This window comes from Eretmochelys imbricata, chromosome 7 (genome assembly GCF_965152235.1).
Source record: "Eretmochelys imbricata isolate rEreImb1 chromosome 7, rEreImb1.hap1, whole genome shotgun sequence".
In the NCBI taxonomy this organism is placed as follows: Eukaryota; Metazoa; Chordata; order Testudines; family Cheloniidae; genus Eretmochelys; species Eretmochelys imbricata.
This window is the reverse complement of record NC_135578.1, coordinates 13499128-13513712: the sequence shown is the minus strand read 5'-3', so window position 1 is coordinate 13513712 and position 14585 is coordinate 13499128. Positions and strand designations below refer to the sequence as shown.

General features: G+C 38.2%; 1 protein-coding gene across 1 annotated transcript in view; it reads right to left on the bottom strand.

Moving 5' to 3' along the window:
• LOC144267328 (contactin-6-like) overlaps window positions 1-14585 on the bottom strand; it is a 139169-nt gene that overhangs the window by 55231 nt on the left and 69353 nt on the right. The window contains exons 7-10 of the mRNA XM_077821198.1: window positions 11734-11918; window positions 9187-9323; window positions 4746-4875; window positions 3140-3290 (exon numbers count right to left, since the gene is read on the bottom strand). Of these exons, the coding sequence (XP_077677324.1) occupies window positions 3140-3290; window positions 4746-4875; window positions 9187-9323; window positions 11734-11918 (603 nt within the window). The remainder of the gene's footprint in view (window positions 1-3139; window positions 3291-4745; window positions 4876-9186; window positions 9324-11733; window positions 11919-14585) is intronic.

Below are 14585 nucleotides of genomic sequence, written 5' to 3'. Positions count from 1 at the left end.
AACTTTAGATCTAAAGTGATGCAAGTATGCATCCGATGAAGTGAGCTGTAGCTCACGAAAACTTATGCTCAAATAAATTGGTTAGTCTCTAAGGTGCCACAAGTACTCCTTTTCTTTTTGCAAATACAGACTAACACGGCTGGTACTCTGAAACCTGACATGTATGTATATGTTTACAGCATTTTGGGATCCCTTACCCTTGTATTCAGGAAACAGCATCTCTCACAGATGACCAACTGGGATAAGATTCCCATCTACCAACTTGTTTTAGCTGAAAATAACTTGTAATATATAGCAAAGTTTTCATTAGGTCCTGATCCTGCACCCTTGAGGTCAATGGCAAAGCTCCTAATGACTGGTGCAGGATCAAAGTCTAGAGTTCAAAACTTGCTTTATCTGAGGTACAAATCACTCTTTCCCCCCATTTCCTCATTATTCACAGTTTGAGCAAACATCTATAATCAAGGTTTGAAAATACTCTTATAGACAGAACAAGAAGGTGGGTCTCAGTTGATTAGTCAGTTCTGCCTAATAATCTCTTTGTTTTTATATGTAGGAGATAAAATAAATAAGAGGTAACATTTTCAGATCATGTGATATTAAAAAAGGAGTAGCTGTACATGATAATACTATGCATAGCCATCAGAAATAGATCAAATCATGAGCAAGCACACAATGAGGGGAAAATGAGTGTCTTTTCTCCTTCAAGGCAAAATATTCTCCAAAAGTTTGGTAGCCCCATCTCCTTAACAAAGGATTTAATTTGTCTAGATCATCCTAAAGGAGCTATGTGGTTTGATTATTTAGCAACTTGTCCATCATCACATTCCTGTCAGAACTGTGAATGATATTTTTTCTCAGATAATATGATGACCAGCTTTTCAGAAAGGTTAGGAAAGGGGTCCGTGGAGATTATAAATGCTGCACAATAAAATAGGAAAAGAAACTCAGGTAACCTTTAGTTAAAGTAGTTCAAATTTTTGTGTCCTGCTAGAATTAAAATATACATATAAAAAGCTAGAGGGGATGTTTCCCCCCTTTTTTTATAAGTAAAGATACATATGATTTTGCTAGGTGAGAAAAAAAAAAAACAACCCTGACAAGTCTTTACTTCATTTTCTGTATGCTACCTCACATGCTATGGTACTTCTGGAAGAGTTCTACTACAGACAACCATCTCTATCATCTTTAAAATTGTGGCAACAGCTAGTTTATCATTTAACAATCAAGAGAAGGAGCAATTTACAAGCGATTGTTGGTTATTATGTTACCTTATGTCCAAATGATACGCTTTAACTGCATGGGAGGAATGGGGGGGCTGGTGAATTCAAACACCCAACTATTGCCTTTTTAACGGAAATTATACTTCTTTGGCTTATTTTAGTGAAAGTGCCTGGAGCTGTTCAGGATGGATGCCCATAAATGCAAGATTATTATAATTATTATTAATAATTTAACATTATCAGGGAACATATAAGTCTAAGTAAATATTATGGCTGTGTGCATGTATGTTTAATTTTATATATCTATATCATTATTAACATTATATATATATTAATGTTAATAATTAATATATATATAACATATATATAACATTATATATATTAATGTTAATAATGCTATAGATATAGATATATAAAATTAAACATACATGCACACAGCCATAATATTTACTTGGATTTATATATATAACATGCTCATGCACATGCAAATCAGATGGGACCCTCATTGCCAGTGCAGACCTTGGTGCTGTAAAGTGTAGGCTGTCTTTATCTCCTTATTACTGTACATAAGGAAGCCCAATCATTCTCTCTGCATATTATAGAAGTAGCATTTTGGCCAGGGACTTAGTTACTTTTAGATTATACACTATGTTCAACCATCTGAAAGATCTGGCTAAACACTAATTAAAATGATACTATGGTAAGTAATAGTATGTTTTCCCCATAATTTAAAGATTGCTTCTTTGCTATTGTCTCAGAGGAAAAATAATTAGGAACTTCTGTTGTTTAATAGCATCTTATATTACAGTCTCTGGGCCATGTTCTCTACTGACTTTATCTTGTGTAAGATTTGCACCTGTGCAAAGTAGATGCAAAGTGCTCTCTTTTTGATTTGGTGGTGTTTTACACTCACTTTGTACAGGTGTAATTGAGTACACAAAGTGCAAACAAATGGAGAATCAGGCCCTCTGTTCCTATATTTAATGCCATTATACACAATTGCAATATTGAATATGGAGACACATCTCCACATTGTACATTTGGTTGGTGTAATGCCAATGAATTATAATTTAAAAGAGTGTTATGGAAATTTAAGTATAGATAACAGGATTTATTAACCTTGAAATAGATAGATAGATGTTTCCCTGTATGGGTGATTGAAAATCTTAGGTAGATCTCTCCTTAAAATCTTAGGGTATGTCTACACTGCAGCTGGGAGGTATGATTCCCAGAGCAGGTAGTCAGACTCATGCTAAACCTGCTCAAGCTAGTGTGCTAAAAATAGCAGTTTAGCTGTTGCAGCACAGGCTGGTCAGCCAAGCTAGGACCCAGGGTGTCAGGCAGGCATGAACATGGGTGGCTCCAGGTAAACAAAGGAGTTTGTGGTGGAGGACTCCTGCAGAAGGGCCAGCACATGGCAAGTGACTCTACTGCTTTGCTGATCCACTGCCAAAATTTCCTTGCTTAAGTATTAAAGGCACAGACAGTGAATGATGTAGCCATGGGTCACAGTACAGCCTATAAAGCTACTGTGCAGTTGATCTGGAGCCAGGAGGTAGATTTCATCCACTCAAACCTCCACTGATCTCCCTACCATGAAGCTGATTCAATCAGGCTTTGTATGGGGTAAGAAGAGATGGCCCAGAGAATATTGCAATGCTATAGCTGTTCAAGAAAGCAAAGCATGTGTCCCACAGACAGAATTTACAGTTACCCAAATATATTTAACCCAGCTTTGTTGTCAATCAGCTTTTTATCTAGAATGGTATGGCTAGAGTTCATGATGAATAGGCCTGCAGCATTAGAGTATTCCAGCAATGAGCTGTCAAAAGTGATACTTACAAATGTTCAAATACCAGAAAAAAAACAAAAACAAAAAAACCCCAAACAGCTCAGCAATCAGTTTACCAAAGTACCTTTTGTTTTGTCGCAGAACATTGGTGCCCTTTTTCCAGTTGATAACTGCCCTGGGAGAAGCATTTGGTTTACATTCAATGGTAACTTCACCCCCAACTTGAGCAACTGACATTTGTTTCACAGGATTTTTGGAAAAATCCGGGGCTGAAGCTTCAAAAAAGAAAAGGAAAGGAAAAAATGAAGAAACTCATGATATAGCTGACAAAGTAAATTAATTTTCTGAATTTTTCTTTCTGCTGAACATAGTGGGTGAATCCAATTGCCTTTTTGCCTTTGCAGATTTGAATTCAAGCTTTTTATTTGAACTCTAGGAACTTAAACCTGTTTAGAGGTCTTCTATTTATATTGCTTTTTGTGAATTTTGTCCACCTGGAAACAAAAGGATTAGATGGGTTTCATGAACTTTACCAGATGACAGGTTTCAGAATAGCAGCCGTGTTAGTCTGTATTCACAAAAAGAAAAGGAGTACTTGTGGCACCTTAGAGACTAATAAATTTATTTGAGCATTAAATAAATTTGTTAGTCTCTAAGGTGCCACAAGTACGCCTTTTCTTTTTTCTAAAAGGATGAGAATAGCCCAGCTTTCTGTGGTAGGCTTTGCTTTGGTCAGTCTGAGGACTGGAAGGAATGTTTATTTTAGATCAGGAATGAGGTGATTTAGCAGGGCTCTAACAGGCTGCACAGTGAGTGTGTACCTAGACAGGGTCAGATAGGCTTGTGTAGCCCATGCTAAAGACCACACTATTGCATCTTCAATTTATTTTTAGCAAATTAGCTGGATTAACAGCTAAAGCAGATATGTCTACAGGAACTACAAATCGATATGCCCAGCTGCAGTGTAGACATACCAAAAGCTTGAGCAGAATTAACTGCATTAAGCCTGAATCTAGTCCATTGTATTCATTGCTAGAGTGTAGATTATTCATTGCAAATAAATTTTTCAATTATTTTTTTTCCTGTTCATGATCTGATCTTGATATATGAAATCCATTCATTATTCACAGGTATTTGTCAAATAATTTGTGGGTGAAATTCAATATTGCTGCGAGGAGCAGCACAAGACCTGCGCAACATTTAGTGCAATTGGAGGTCGTGTTTTGATGGTTGAAGTGGGACCTGATTGTTGTATAGGCTGCAAAATGACTCTCTGTACAGGGATGAATTTCACCACATGTGAACAAATTTCAGCCTGTGGGTGTTGTTGAGATTCATATTGAGATTATATGCACTAATTGTGCTGTTTGCTTAAATCACATGACATTTTTTGCTCGCTTGAAATGATGACTCATGTTTTTAAATTGAAGAATAACAAATACTAATTCCAGTAAGTAAGGAATAACACACAATAAGCACCCTTGTTCACCCACAGAAATGCTGCTCACATGAAAATACTGATAAAGAACATCCTTTCTCCCAAACATTCACGCAAACAAAACACGTTTGCCCAAATGTTTGCGAACAGTAAGGGATAGCTGAACTAAACAGCCTTGTGGAATTCAAATAGTCCACAAAATCTGTGTTTGAAGTATTCAGTCAGCTCTCTTCATTTCTTCATTTCAGAATTTCGAAATTAGTTTTACATTCTAGCTGACTCATTTACTTACCTATCACTCTTAACTCAGCATTGGCGTAAATTGTATTGTATTTGTTTTCCGCAACACACTGATAGAGGCCAGAATCTGATACATTCAGCATAGTTATGGTAAGAGTTCCATTTTCTATTTGAATTCTCTCCTAATAAAGGAAAAACAAGCAAACATTTTGTCTGAAGAAGTGAACATAAAAGCTGGTGGTCATGAGTCAGAAGCTGAGATTTTGTTACTTTTGAATGCTTATTAAAACACTATGAAAATAAATAAAAAATAAAATAAAGAAGCCAAGTAGCTTAGCTCAGATATATATCTTAGAATAAAGGTTACATGATGGCTGTAATGATATAAGAGGAGTTAAGCAAAATTTTTCTCATGAAAATTTTTTGGGGAGAAAAATTCAGATTCAGCAACACCAACATATTTTGCAAATTTGTCTAGATGTTGATTTAATTGTTTCAGCTAAAAAAAAACTTAAAAAGAAAAATATTTTATTTTTCTATTTTAAATGACCTTTATTTTAGAAACTTTCTTTAATTTATTTTAATAAATACACACATAAAAAAGTTTGCAAGAAGAAAAGGAGTACTTGTGGCACCTTAGAGACTAACAAATTTATTTGAGCATAAGCTTTCGTAAGCCACAGCATCAGATGCATCCGATGAACTGGGCTGTAGCTCACAAAAGCTTATGCTCAAATAAATTTGTTAGTCTCTAAGGTGCCACAGGTATTCCTTTTCTTTTTGCGAATACAGACTAACATGGGTGCTACTCTGAAACCTATAAAAAAGTTTGAAAAAATTAGTCAGGGGTCAAATGTTTTGATTTCAATTTTTCATTTGCCAAACATTTTTAAATAATTGTTTTTAGCTTGACCCAAAATGAATTCTTTGGCAATTTATTAAAATTGCCAGCAAACCAAGGAATTTATTATTCGGCCAGCTCTAGCTTTAAGGCCCCAGTTCATCCAAGCACTTAAACATATGTTTAACTATGGGCACATGCTGAAGTCTCATTGTTTAAAGGCATTGCTGCATTGCGAGCTAAAGGCTTATGCTTAACACGAAGCGGAGACCAAAGCAGCTGCATCAGGGACAGATGCACCATGACAGGAGGTGGAAAATGAGACCCCGAGGGGTTTACCCCCTTCAGCACTTGAGAGACAGAAATCTGAAGGGAGACCCCTCCCCATGTAGTCCACCCTTCCCCTCCATCCATGTGGATTTGGGGAAGAGAAAAGCTCCAGTGTATAGCCAGAAACTCAGCAGGCAGGAGCAGATACAGAAGAAGAAGCTGCATTAGGGGCCTTTGGACATTTATGATGTCAACAGACTGTTTCTCAGTTTTTACTTTGCACATTCTCTCCTGTCTGTTGGTTGGCTGTTTGCTTCAACCCCTCATACACCCTCTCTAACAGTCACTCACGCCCTCCTTAACAGTCACTTACCTCAGTCTCACTCCACCTGCCCATAATACTCCCTTCATTTCTCCTTCTCTCCTCTCCTCCCTTCTCTTCACCTTCCTCTCTTCAATGATTTCTCCACTTCCCTTGCTGTTTACCTAATTCCCTCTAAATAAACCTTCCCTCTTGTTTTCTTTAAATCATGGAACTAATATGATGTTTGCCAATATTCACTCTGCCTGTATGTTCTCTAGACTTTCCCTTAATGATTTAAGGATTATGATCAAGGGCTACCTTATTACAAATCATAAATATGCCACACAACCTGCAGGACACGATGCTGTGTCACTTATAGATTCATAGATACTAAGGTCAGAAGGGACCATTATGATAATCTAGTCTGACCTCCTGCACAACGCAGGCCACAGAATCTCACCCACCAACTCCTGCAACAAACCTCTTACCTATGTCTGAGCTTATTGAAGTCCTCAAATCATGGATTAAAGACTTCAAAGAGCAGAGAATCCTCCAGTAAGTGACCCGTGCCCCATGCTACAGAGGAAGGCGAAAAACCTCCAGAGCCTCTTCCAATCTGCCCTGGAGGAAAATTCCTTCCCGACCCCAAATATGGCGATCAGCTAAACCCTGAGCATATGGGCAAGATTCACCAGCCAGATACTACAGAAAATTCTTTCCTGGGTAACTCAAATCCCACCCCATCTAACATCCCATCACAGGCCATTAGGCCTATTTACCATGAATGTTTAAAGATCAATTAATTACCAAACTCATGTTATCCCATCATACCATCTCCTTCATAAACTTATCGAGTTTAATCTTAAAGTCAGATAGATCTTTTGCCCCAGCTAACGCTCACATATTCCCACATAGAGAAGCAGCTGTAGAGACTAAGACAGAGAATACAGCTAGGCTAGATTACACCAGCATCATGACTGTCTTTGAAAACTTGTCTCTCTCTCACCCACAGAAGCTGGTCCAAGAAAAGATATTGCCTCACCCACCTTGTCTCTCTAATATCCTGGGAACAACACGGCTACAAAACAGCACACAATGTTATTTCTTATTGTTAGTTAAATAAACAAACTCTCCTTAAACCTGACCTCAGTCATCAGTTAAACATTTCAGGTGTCCAGCAGTTTAGATAATATTGCCTAAAACATTTAAGGCATGAGTCATGTGAAAACAACCAGATCCTCACAATCAGAATAAAATTTTGGACTTTTTTTCCATTGAAAAGCACATTTAGTCCTCCAACTTTGGATCATTTACTGATATACTTAATTTGTGAAAACACATAGTTACTGTCCAACAATTTGATCCATAACTACAGTTTGGTATCCTTGTTATCATACGGTAAAATATTAAGTATTTTAGGTAGGTAGGTCCCAAGTCAATTAGGGCTTTACATGACAGTCTTAACCTTAAACTTCACCTGGAAACCAACAGGCAGCCAGCACAGATCATCTAGTGGAGGCTGGATATGCTTAGCTTGAATTTCAGCTTTTACTAGGCCAATGTATCAACACTGTAGTGCTGCTGAAGTAAAAACAACAACGACAAAACAAATAAAGACCACACACACACACTAGGGATAAATTTGGCCCACATTTTTGCTTCTATGCTTTAAACAATTTTTTTTCTTCACTTTTGCTCAGCATACAATAAAACTGGCGCCATACTACTAACATAACTTAAAATCAAATATTTCAAGTCTTACTATCACTATCCTACAGGGACAGTAAAAGCCACACTGTAAAGTAGAATACCAGAAAGCAAGAGAGAGTGATCTCTCCAAAATGAATCAGTGAGAAAGAAACCCACAACAACAGAATATAAATTCCATCACTGAATGCAGGTCTGGAAGTAACAGATTTGTTTTATTATTATATTCTTGAGACTCGCTACACTGTCTCCATAGAACTTAGAGTGGACCATACAGCGTTACAGTATGTAATAGAATCCCCAGCTGAAATACTGTATGCATCTAAAATAAAATATACATTTGTGAACTAGTCTATGCATTTCATACGTAACTTCCTAATAGATAATGCTAGTTGCAGAGATTATTCGATGTCCTCTTGTTACTACATTGATGCATAGGAAAGAGTACCACCTATTGAGTCAGCAAAAACAATTTATTCAGCATCCTGTTTTTTTCCTTCCCCTTGGAGGTCTCCCAACCACGTACTGACCCAATCCAACCTTGAAAATTTGATGAGAGCATAGCCTGGGGTTATGTAGCTGGTATATTGCTAACTAATTAACAACACACATTACTTATCCACTTTTTTCGTCAAGACTCTGACTACAGATATCTTCTGCATAGTTAGTTCTACCTGCAGGGTGTTTGCTATCCTCTCAATGTATTTTCTTTTTCTTCTTCTTCTTTTTTTATAGCAGAAAGTCTATGAATTTAAAAACCCTTTTAAAAAGTAATACAAGCAGTTCACTCAGAAGCTGAATCCCCCCCCCATGTTTCATCTGACTCATTTTTGAGTTATTCAGACAAAATGAAGGGTACAGCATCACATGCACACAAGCAGAAATAACGTAGAGATGACCAGCTATGTGGTCAGAAAGAAATAGTTTGTTAAACAGTCAACCTATACTATAGAATAAATCTTAGGGTGGAAAGTAGCTTTCTACGATAGTTTCAGCAAGCATAGTGCTGTGAAAGAGTGAATATTTTATTACACTCACCGTACATTCACCTGCAAACTATCCATTTAGTCCATTGAGCAATAACATTCTACATTTTGTTGCCTGAAGTATTCCATTTACAATGTACTGTAACTACGGTGAAAAATATTAGTGAGACTTTAGAGTATTTTATCCCTCTTTTATTAAAAGAATACCATTAGAAAATGGCAGGCTGTAAATAACATCTCCTTCTTCAAAGACAGACTGGATAATTCCACTTAAGAAGGGGCAACAATACTCACAAAATGATCAGGTGTTTTTGTTTTTTGTTTTTTTCTTTAGAAAAGCCAAAGTCAAACCCATCTGCTAAACAATGTAAAAAATGTATCTTACCTCTGGCATAAGGGGTTGGCCATTTTTTAACCAACTGTAGGAAGGACTTGGTTTTCCACTTGCTTTACATTCCCAAAACAAGCTGTCATAGAGAGACAGATAGGCATTTTGGATTTTTTTATCCCATTCAGGGAGTGCTGTATTAACAAGACAAAAAGTGCAAAGCATTGTAAATAGAAGCTAGGCTTTTGGTTTGCTCAGTTTACAGCCTTTCACATGGACCAATATTGTCTCATTGATTCCTTGTACTCCCCGATCTGTCTGTATCCATCTGTTGTCTTTTGTCTTATGCTTGGATCATAAACTCTCTGGGTAGGGACCATCTATTTGTTCTATGTTTGTACAGCGGCTAGCACAATAGGATCCTGGAATATGACTGGGGCTCCTAAGCACTACAGTAATAATACAGGTAATAATAGGGGGACCAGATAGCAAGCGTGAAAAATCCAGATGGGGGTGGGGGATAATAGGAGCCCATATATAAAAAAAGCCCCAACTATTGGGACTGTCCTTATAAAATCGGGACATCTGGTCACCCTAAGTAATAATAAATAACAAACTGCATCCTTGGGGGGTACACTGGGAGATATCCCTCTGTGAACTCTTCAGTGAACCAGGGGACTGTGACAGGATGATGACATCTGCTCTCCCTGGTGGGCTGATCCTACTCCAGAGACTAGCACAGAGGAGAGCAGGCGCACAATCCCTCTTATTCCTTGCTACTGTTCGCCTTCTTTGAGCTGATAGGCATCCCTGAGAGGCATACACAGGGAGCCGTCACTGTGTTCTCCTGTAAGAGACTCTTGGGCAGCGTGTTCAAAACATAGAGAGGCTCTTTGTGCACATACCATCTCACTCTCCATTGTAAGGGCCAATCGCAGTCCTACCTTAATTAACAAAGATCACTGTATTTTCAGGGGATGATCAGAACATGATACTTTGACAAAATATCCTTCAGTGTTATTCCTGATACACAGCTAGTTATTGGTTGAATCCTGACTCTGTGTCCCCAAATTGTTCATCCCTGGATGCAAACCACTCTTAGAGTCCAGTCCCTGCACTGGGAATGTGCATTTGTAATAAAAGAACAAGATGGTAAAAGGTGACCATGCTTACTGTTAATTGTGAATCATATTTATTACAGCAGTGCCGGAGGACTAACCAAGAATGGAGCCCATTGTGCTAGGCACTGTACAAACACAATGTCACAGACCGTTCCTGTCCCAAAGAACTTAGTCTAAATAGACCAGACAGATACAGGGTAGAGGGAATGGACAGAACATTCTGCAACAGTGTGGGAATTAAGCATGAGGAAGTAAATCACACAAATCATGCCAGCCTGCTTATAAAATCATGAAAAATGCTTGTGAAAATATCTATGCTATTTATATACGTTTCATGGCCTACCAACAATTATGAATGAAACTGCAAAGCACAATTAATAAGCTTGCAATCTTAATTGCATTTACTCCATTCATAATTGTATAATTAAATTTGTAGTTATTAGTCCTGGCAAGGTAATCTGCTAAATGTAATCCAACCATTTGATTCACATTCCATGAAAACAACTAGACAATGAGAACAAAACAACCCCAATCAAAGCATCACCGTCAACAACAATTAAAGCAGCAGCAAACTGTTCTATTCCTGGCATAAACCTGTGCTTTGACATTAACCAGGAGATTGTTAGCCTGTCAGCTAAACCAGACTCTGTACATTAGAATGAAAGTTTCCAAAAGAAAGAAAGAAGTGTCTGCTGACATAGAGCCACCTGCAGGATCAGAGAGCTTAGTTTGGAATGATTCTTTCTCATTGTCCTGTTTTTTTCTTTACTCTCCTTACTTTTAAATTATTTCCGGCCTATAAAGAAGAGTGCCATACTTTGCTATTTAGGGAAAGAATGTGGGTTTGTCCTGTGTACCCATGCATGAGAACAAAGGTGATAGGATGCCCCCTGATTTTCCTGTGAGGGCTACATGCATCATGGGTCATAGAATAGGAGTAGTGATTGGTTTCATAGGGCTGCTACTCTACACTTCTGTGCAGGTGGGCAAGGGGGTAGTTGGAGAATGACTCCCTTCTACAACACGTTGGTCAACACAGCTAAACCGGGATGGTAGGTGAAGGAATCTGCTACTGGTATAGATCAGAGGGTCACAGTTCCTTCCCTATGTTCATGGGACATCACAGCTACATGCTGCCCCCATGATATGGGCTGAGAGTAAATTCTCTGTCCATCCCTTAATGTTTCATGTAAATACATGAGATTTCTTTCTGCCTTATATTAACTTTCATAGCTGCAGCATGGCACAGCCCACATTTTTCAATCTGATACTAATACACAATATCTTGTACTCGCTGAAGTTCAAATTGTAATTCAGAGGTCATTTCAAACCTCCAATCCTTTTATTAATCAGCTTAACCTGAAACTGTATTCTTCACTGATATCTCCTGGCAAGGGGCTAACGGACTTCATTATCTTAGTCTTGTACAGACTATTTTGAAATGCTAACATACTCTAATGTAAAAACAATTCCATTTGCTCACCATAGATTATTAGTTGACCTCTTGCAATGTTTCTTCCTCGAATGTTTCCTGCAATACACTCATAAAAGCCTTCATCTTCCTGCTGAAAATCTGGGATTTCAAGGACTCCTTTGGATTTGTAGTGTTTGATTTTCCTTGCCAATGGGTGTCCATCACTCCTCTTCCAGCTAATACTGGGAACTGGACTAAATAATTATACTGCATTAGATGTGGGGATAGTTCAATCAATACATCAGAGAAAAGATAAAGTGTAATCCCTTAACAATAACTGCAGGGGGAAGAAGGAAGGATTTTAAATAAATTTTAAAAACACTTGCACATTTCTAAAAGTTTTATTTAAAGTGGTCTCCAAGGATGGGATTTTCAGAGGCATCCAAGCGACTTAGAAGCACAGATCCGATTGACAGGCAATTGGAAGTGTGTTCCTAAGTCATTGGAAGTGTGTTCCTAAGTCCCTTAAGTGCTTTTGAAAATTCCAGCCTCAGCCAGTACTGCTTCACCCAGATCTGCTCAACTTTTAGGACCAAATCCTGCCATCTGATACCTGAGAGAGAGAGAGAGAGAAAGGAGATTGTGGGAGGAGAGAGCTCAGTAAGCTTGAAAGGGCAGCTAATCTTCATGCAAGCATCTGAATTATTGGTTGATTTTCAGAACAAAACCAACCAATCTGCACCATTTCGGATACTCCTCGCTAATCAGAATGATGAAACTTCAGACAGGACCACAAAGGAGGAATGAAGAGCTGTAAATAAGGACATAAAAAGATGTAGTGAAGGGAGAGTACAAAAAAAAAGAGAAATGAGCAAAGAACAGGAAAAGAGGATGAGTGACTGTGTCAGGAAGAAGGTAAAGAGACAAGGGAGAATATTTCCTTGTTTCGCATTTTATAGCTTTTTATCGTTTCCATTTACGTTTGGATCAATGTATTCTATATGATAAAAAATAGTCAAGTGTGAACAAGGCTATAAATGCTTCTTGAGTTTCTGGTAATATCACAGACAATACACGCTTCACCTTCATGATTTATTGTGTCACCAGAACACTTTGAAATATTAATAGTCTTGCATTTCAAGGTTGCCTTTCATGGTACTGAAAAGTAAAGTAAGCTGCTTTTCCATTGTAGAAGATCTGTTACACTGGGAACAGCTTTTTGAAGAGGCTTTGACTGAATGCTGGAGGGTTTTATTTATTTTTCTTCCCTGTGGCTAGTAATGTCATCAGAAAATATTCCGTACTAAAATTTACAATGGCAACAAATATATTTTGTGTAACTTGTTGTATACATGTTCCAAGGGACCAGTAAGTATATGTCCCGATTCTGCACGTTCATCTTCATGGGCAGATCTGTGCTCCTGCATGGAGCCTCATTGTGTATGTCTGTCCTGCTAATAAAACCTCACAACTGGCTGACTCAGGCTCACAGGGCTCAGGCTGTTTAACTGCGGTGTAGACGTTGGAGCCTGGGCTGCAGCCCAAGCTTTGCGACCCTTCCACCTCGCAGGGAGGACTCTAAAGCTTGGGCTCTGAGAGTCAGGGTCACTGACCTGTATCCACTTGTAGAGTAGAAGCTATAGTGTGTATGAGTCTGTGTCTAATTATATTGAGAGAGAGGTCAAATGTTATCTGTATGGAAATATAGTTATCTAAGTAGGAAAAAACAAATGTGCACACAACAATTTACAGTTAGAGCACCATGAAATATAATGAAAGACAAAATCATGCAAACCTCACTTGGTTTGGGTACCATTGTGAACTCAAAACTAAGACCAGATGCACTGAAAACTTTGCAAATGTTTTCAGCAATCTAGTCCTGGCAGAAGTTGATAAGTTGTGCAGCAGAACGACTTCTAACCTAAGCTCCTTTCTGCTATATGAAACAGAAAAGTATAGCATCAAGACCAGAACTTTAGCTGAAAACCCTCTAAGAGCTATTAGAGAATTCTGTGATCTATCCAGCTATCTTAGTATTTCATCATAACTATGCTGCTTACACAGCCAGTGTGCGTCTATACGCAATTCACTCTGGGCCTGACTGTGGCATTTAGCCACAGTCCTGAGTGTGTATATATATGATTCTAATCTGACCCCTCCAATGTAGCTAAACAAGTTACTCTAAGTGAGACTGGGGAATGGCTGAGAGCTACCTGAAGGAGTCTTAACTGAATTAAAACTGTGGTAATGTCAGTAGCAAGGGAAGCACCTGGAGGAAGCAAGCAAGATTTTATCAGTGCCCACAATTAATGTGCTATGCCCTCTTTTGTTGTGCAGGATTGTAACCTACAGCACTTTTGGGGCCCCAAGTCTCTTCTGGATGGTCAGATAGCAGTGGCTGTAAACTGATTAATTTTATTACAAAGTTAAATGATTGCTTTTATTATTTGTGGTTCTGCAGGAGGTTATACTCTTTTTTGCTGATGTAGACCAGCTCACTGTTGTCCAGGAATCTGCTTCCATGCACTGGATTATTGCAAAACACACTGCTTCTTAAACTCACGTGAAAATTGCAGTTAGTGTGCAGAAAAGGCCTGGCCCCTCATTATTGTGATCAAGATTATGAAAAAGATTAGTTGCAGTGGATCTTGCTATAGATTGACTGAAACCATTGATAACAGGCAGGAGACCATGGCAGGCTTTTAAAAATGGTATTGCATATTAAACAATAGGTGAATTGTTAAACTTTTAAAAACTGTATCTTCTGTGGTGGGGGTTAGCTGGCAAACAGATGAAGAGAAAGTAGGGACCATTGGGGGGAGGGGGTAAAAGAAGACAAAAAAAAAAAAAGAAAAACTATTAAGTGTATTCACTCATACTTTGTTATCCAGAAATGATTATTTAAATATTTCCTACCCGAT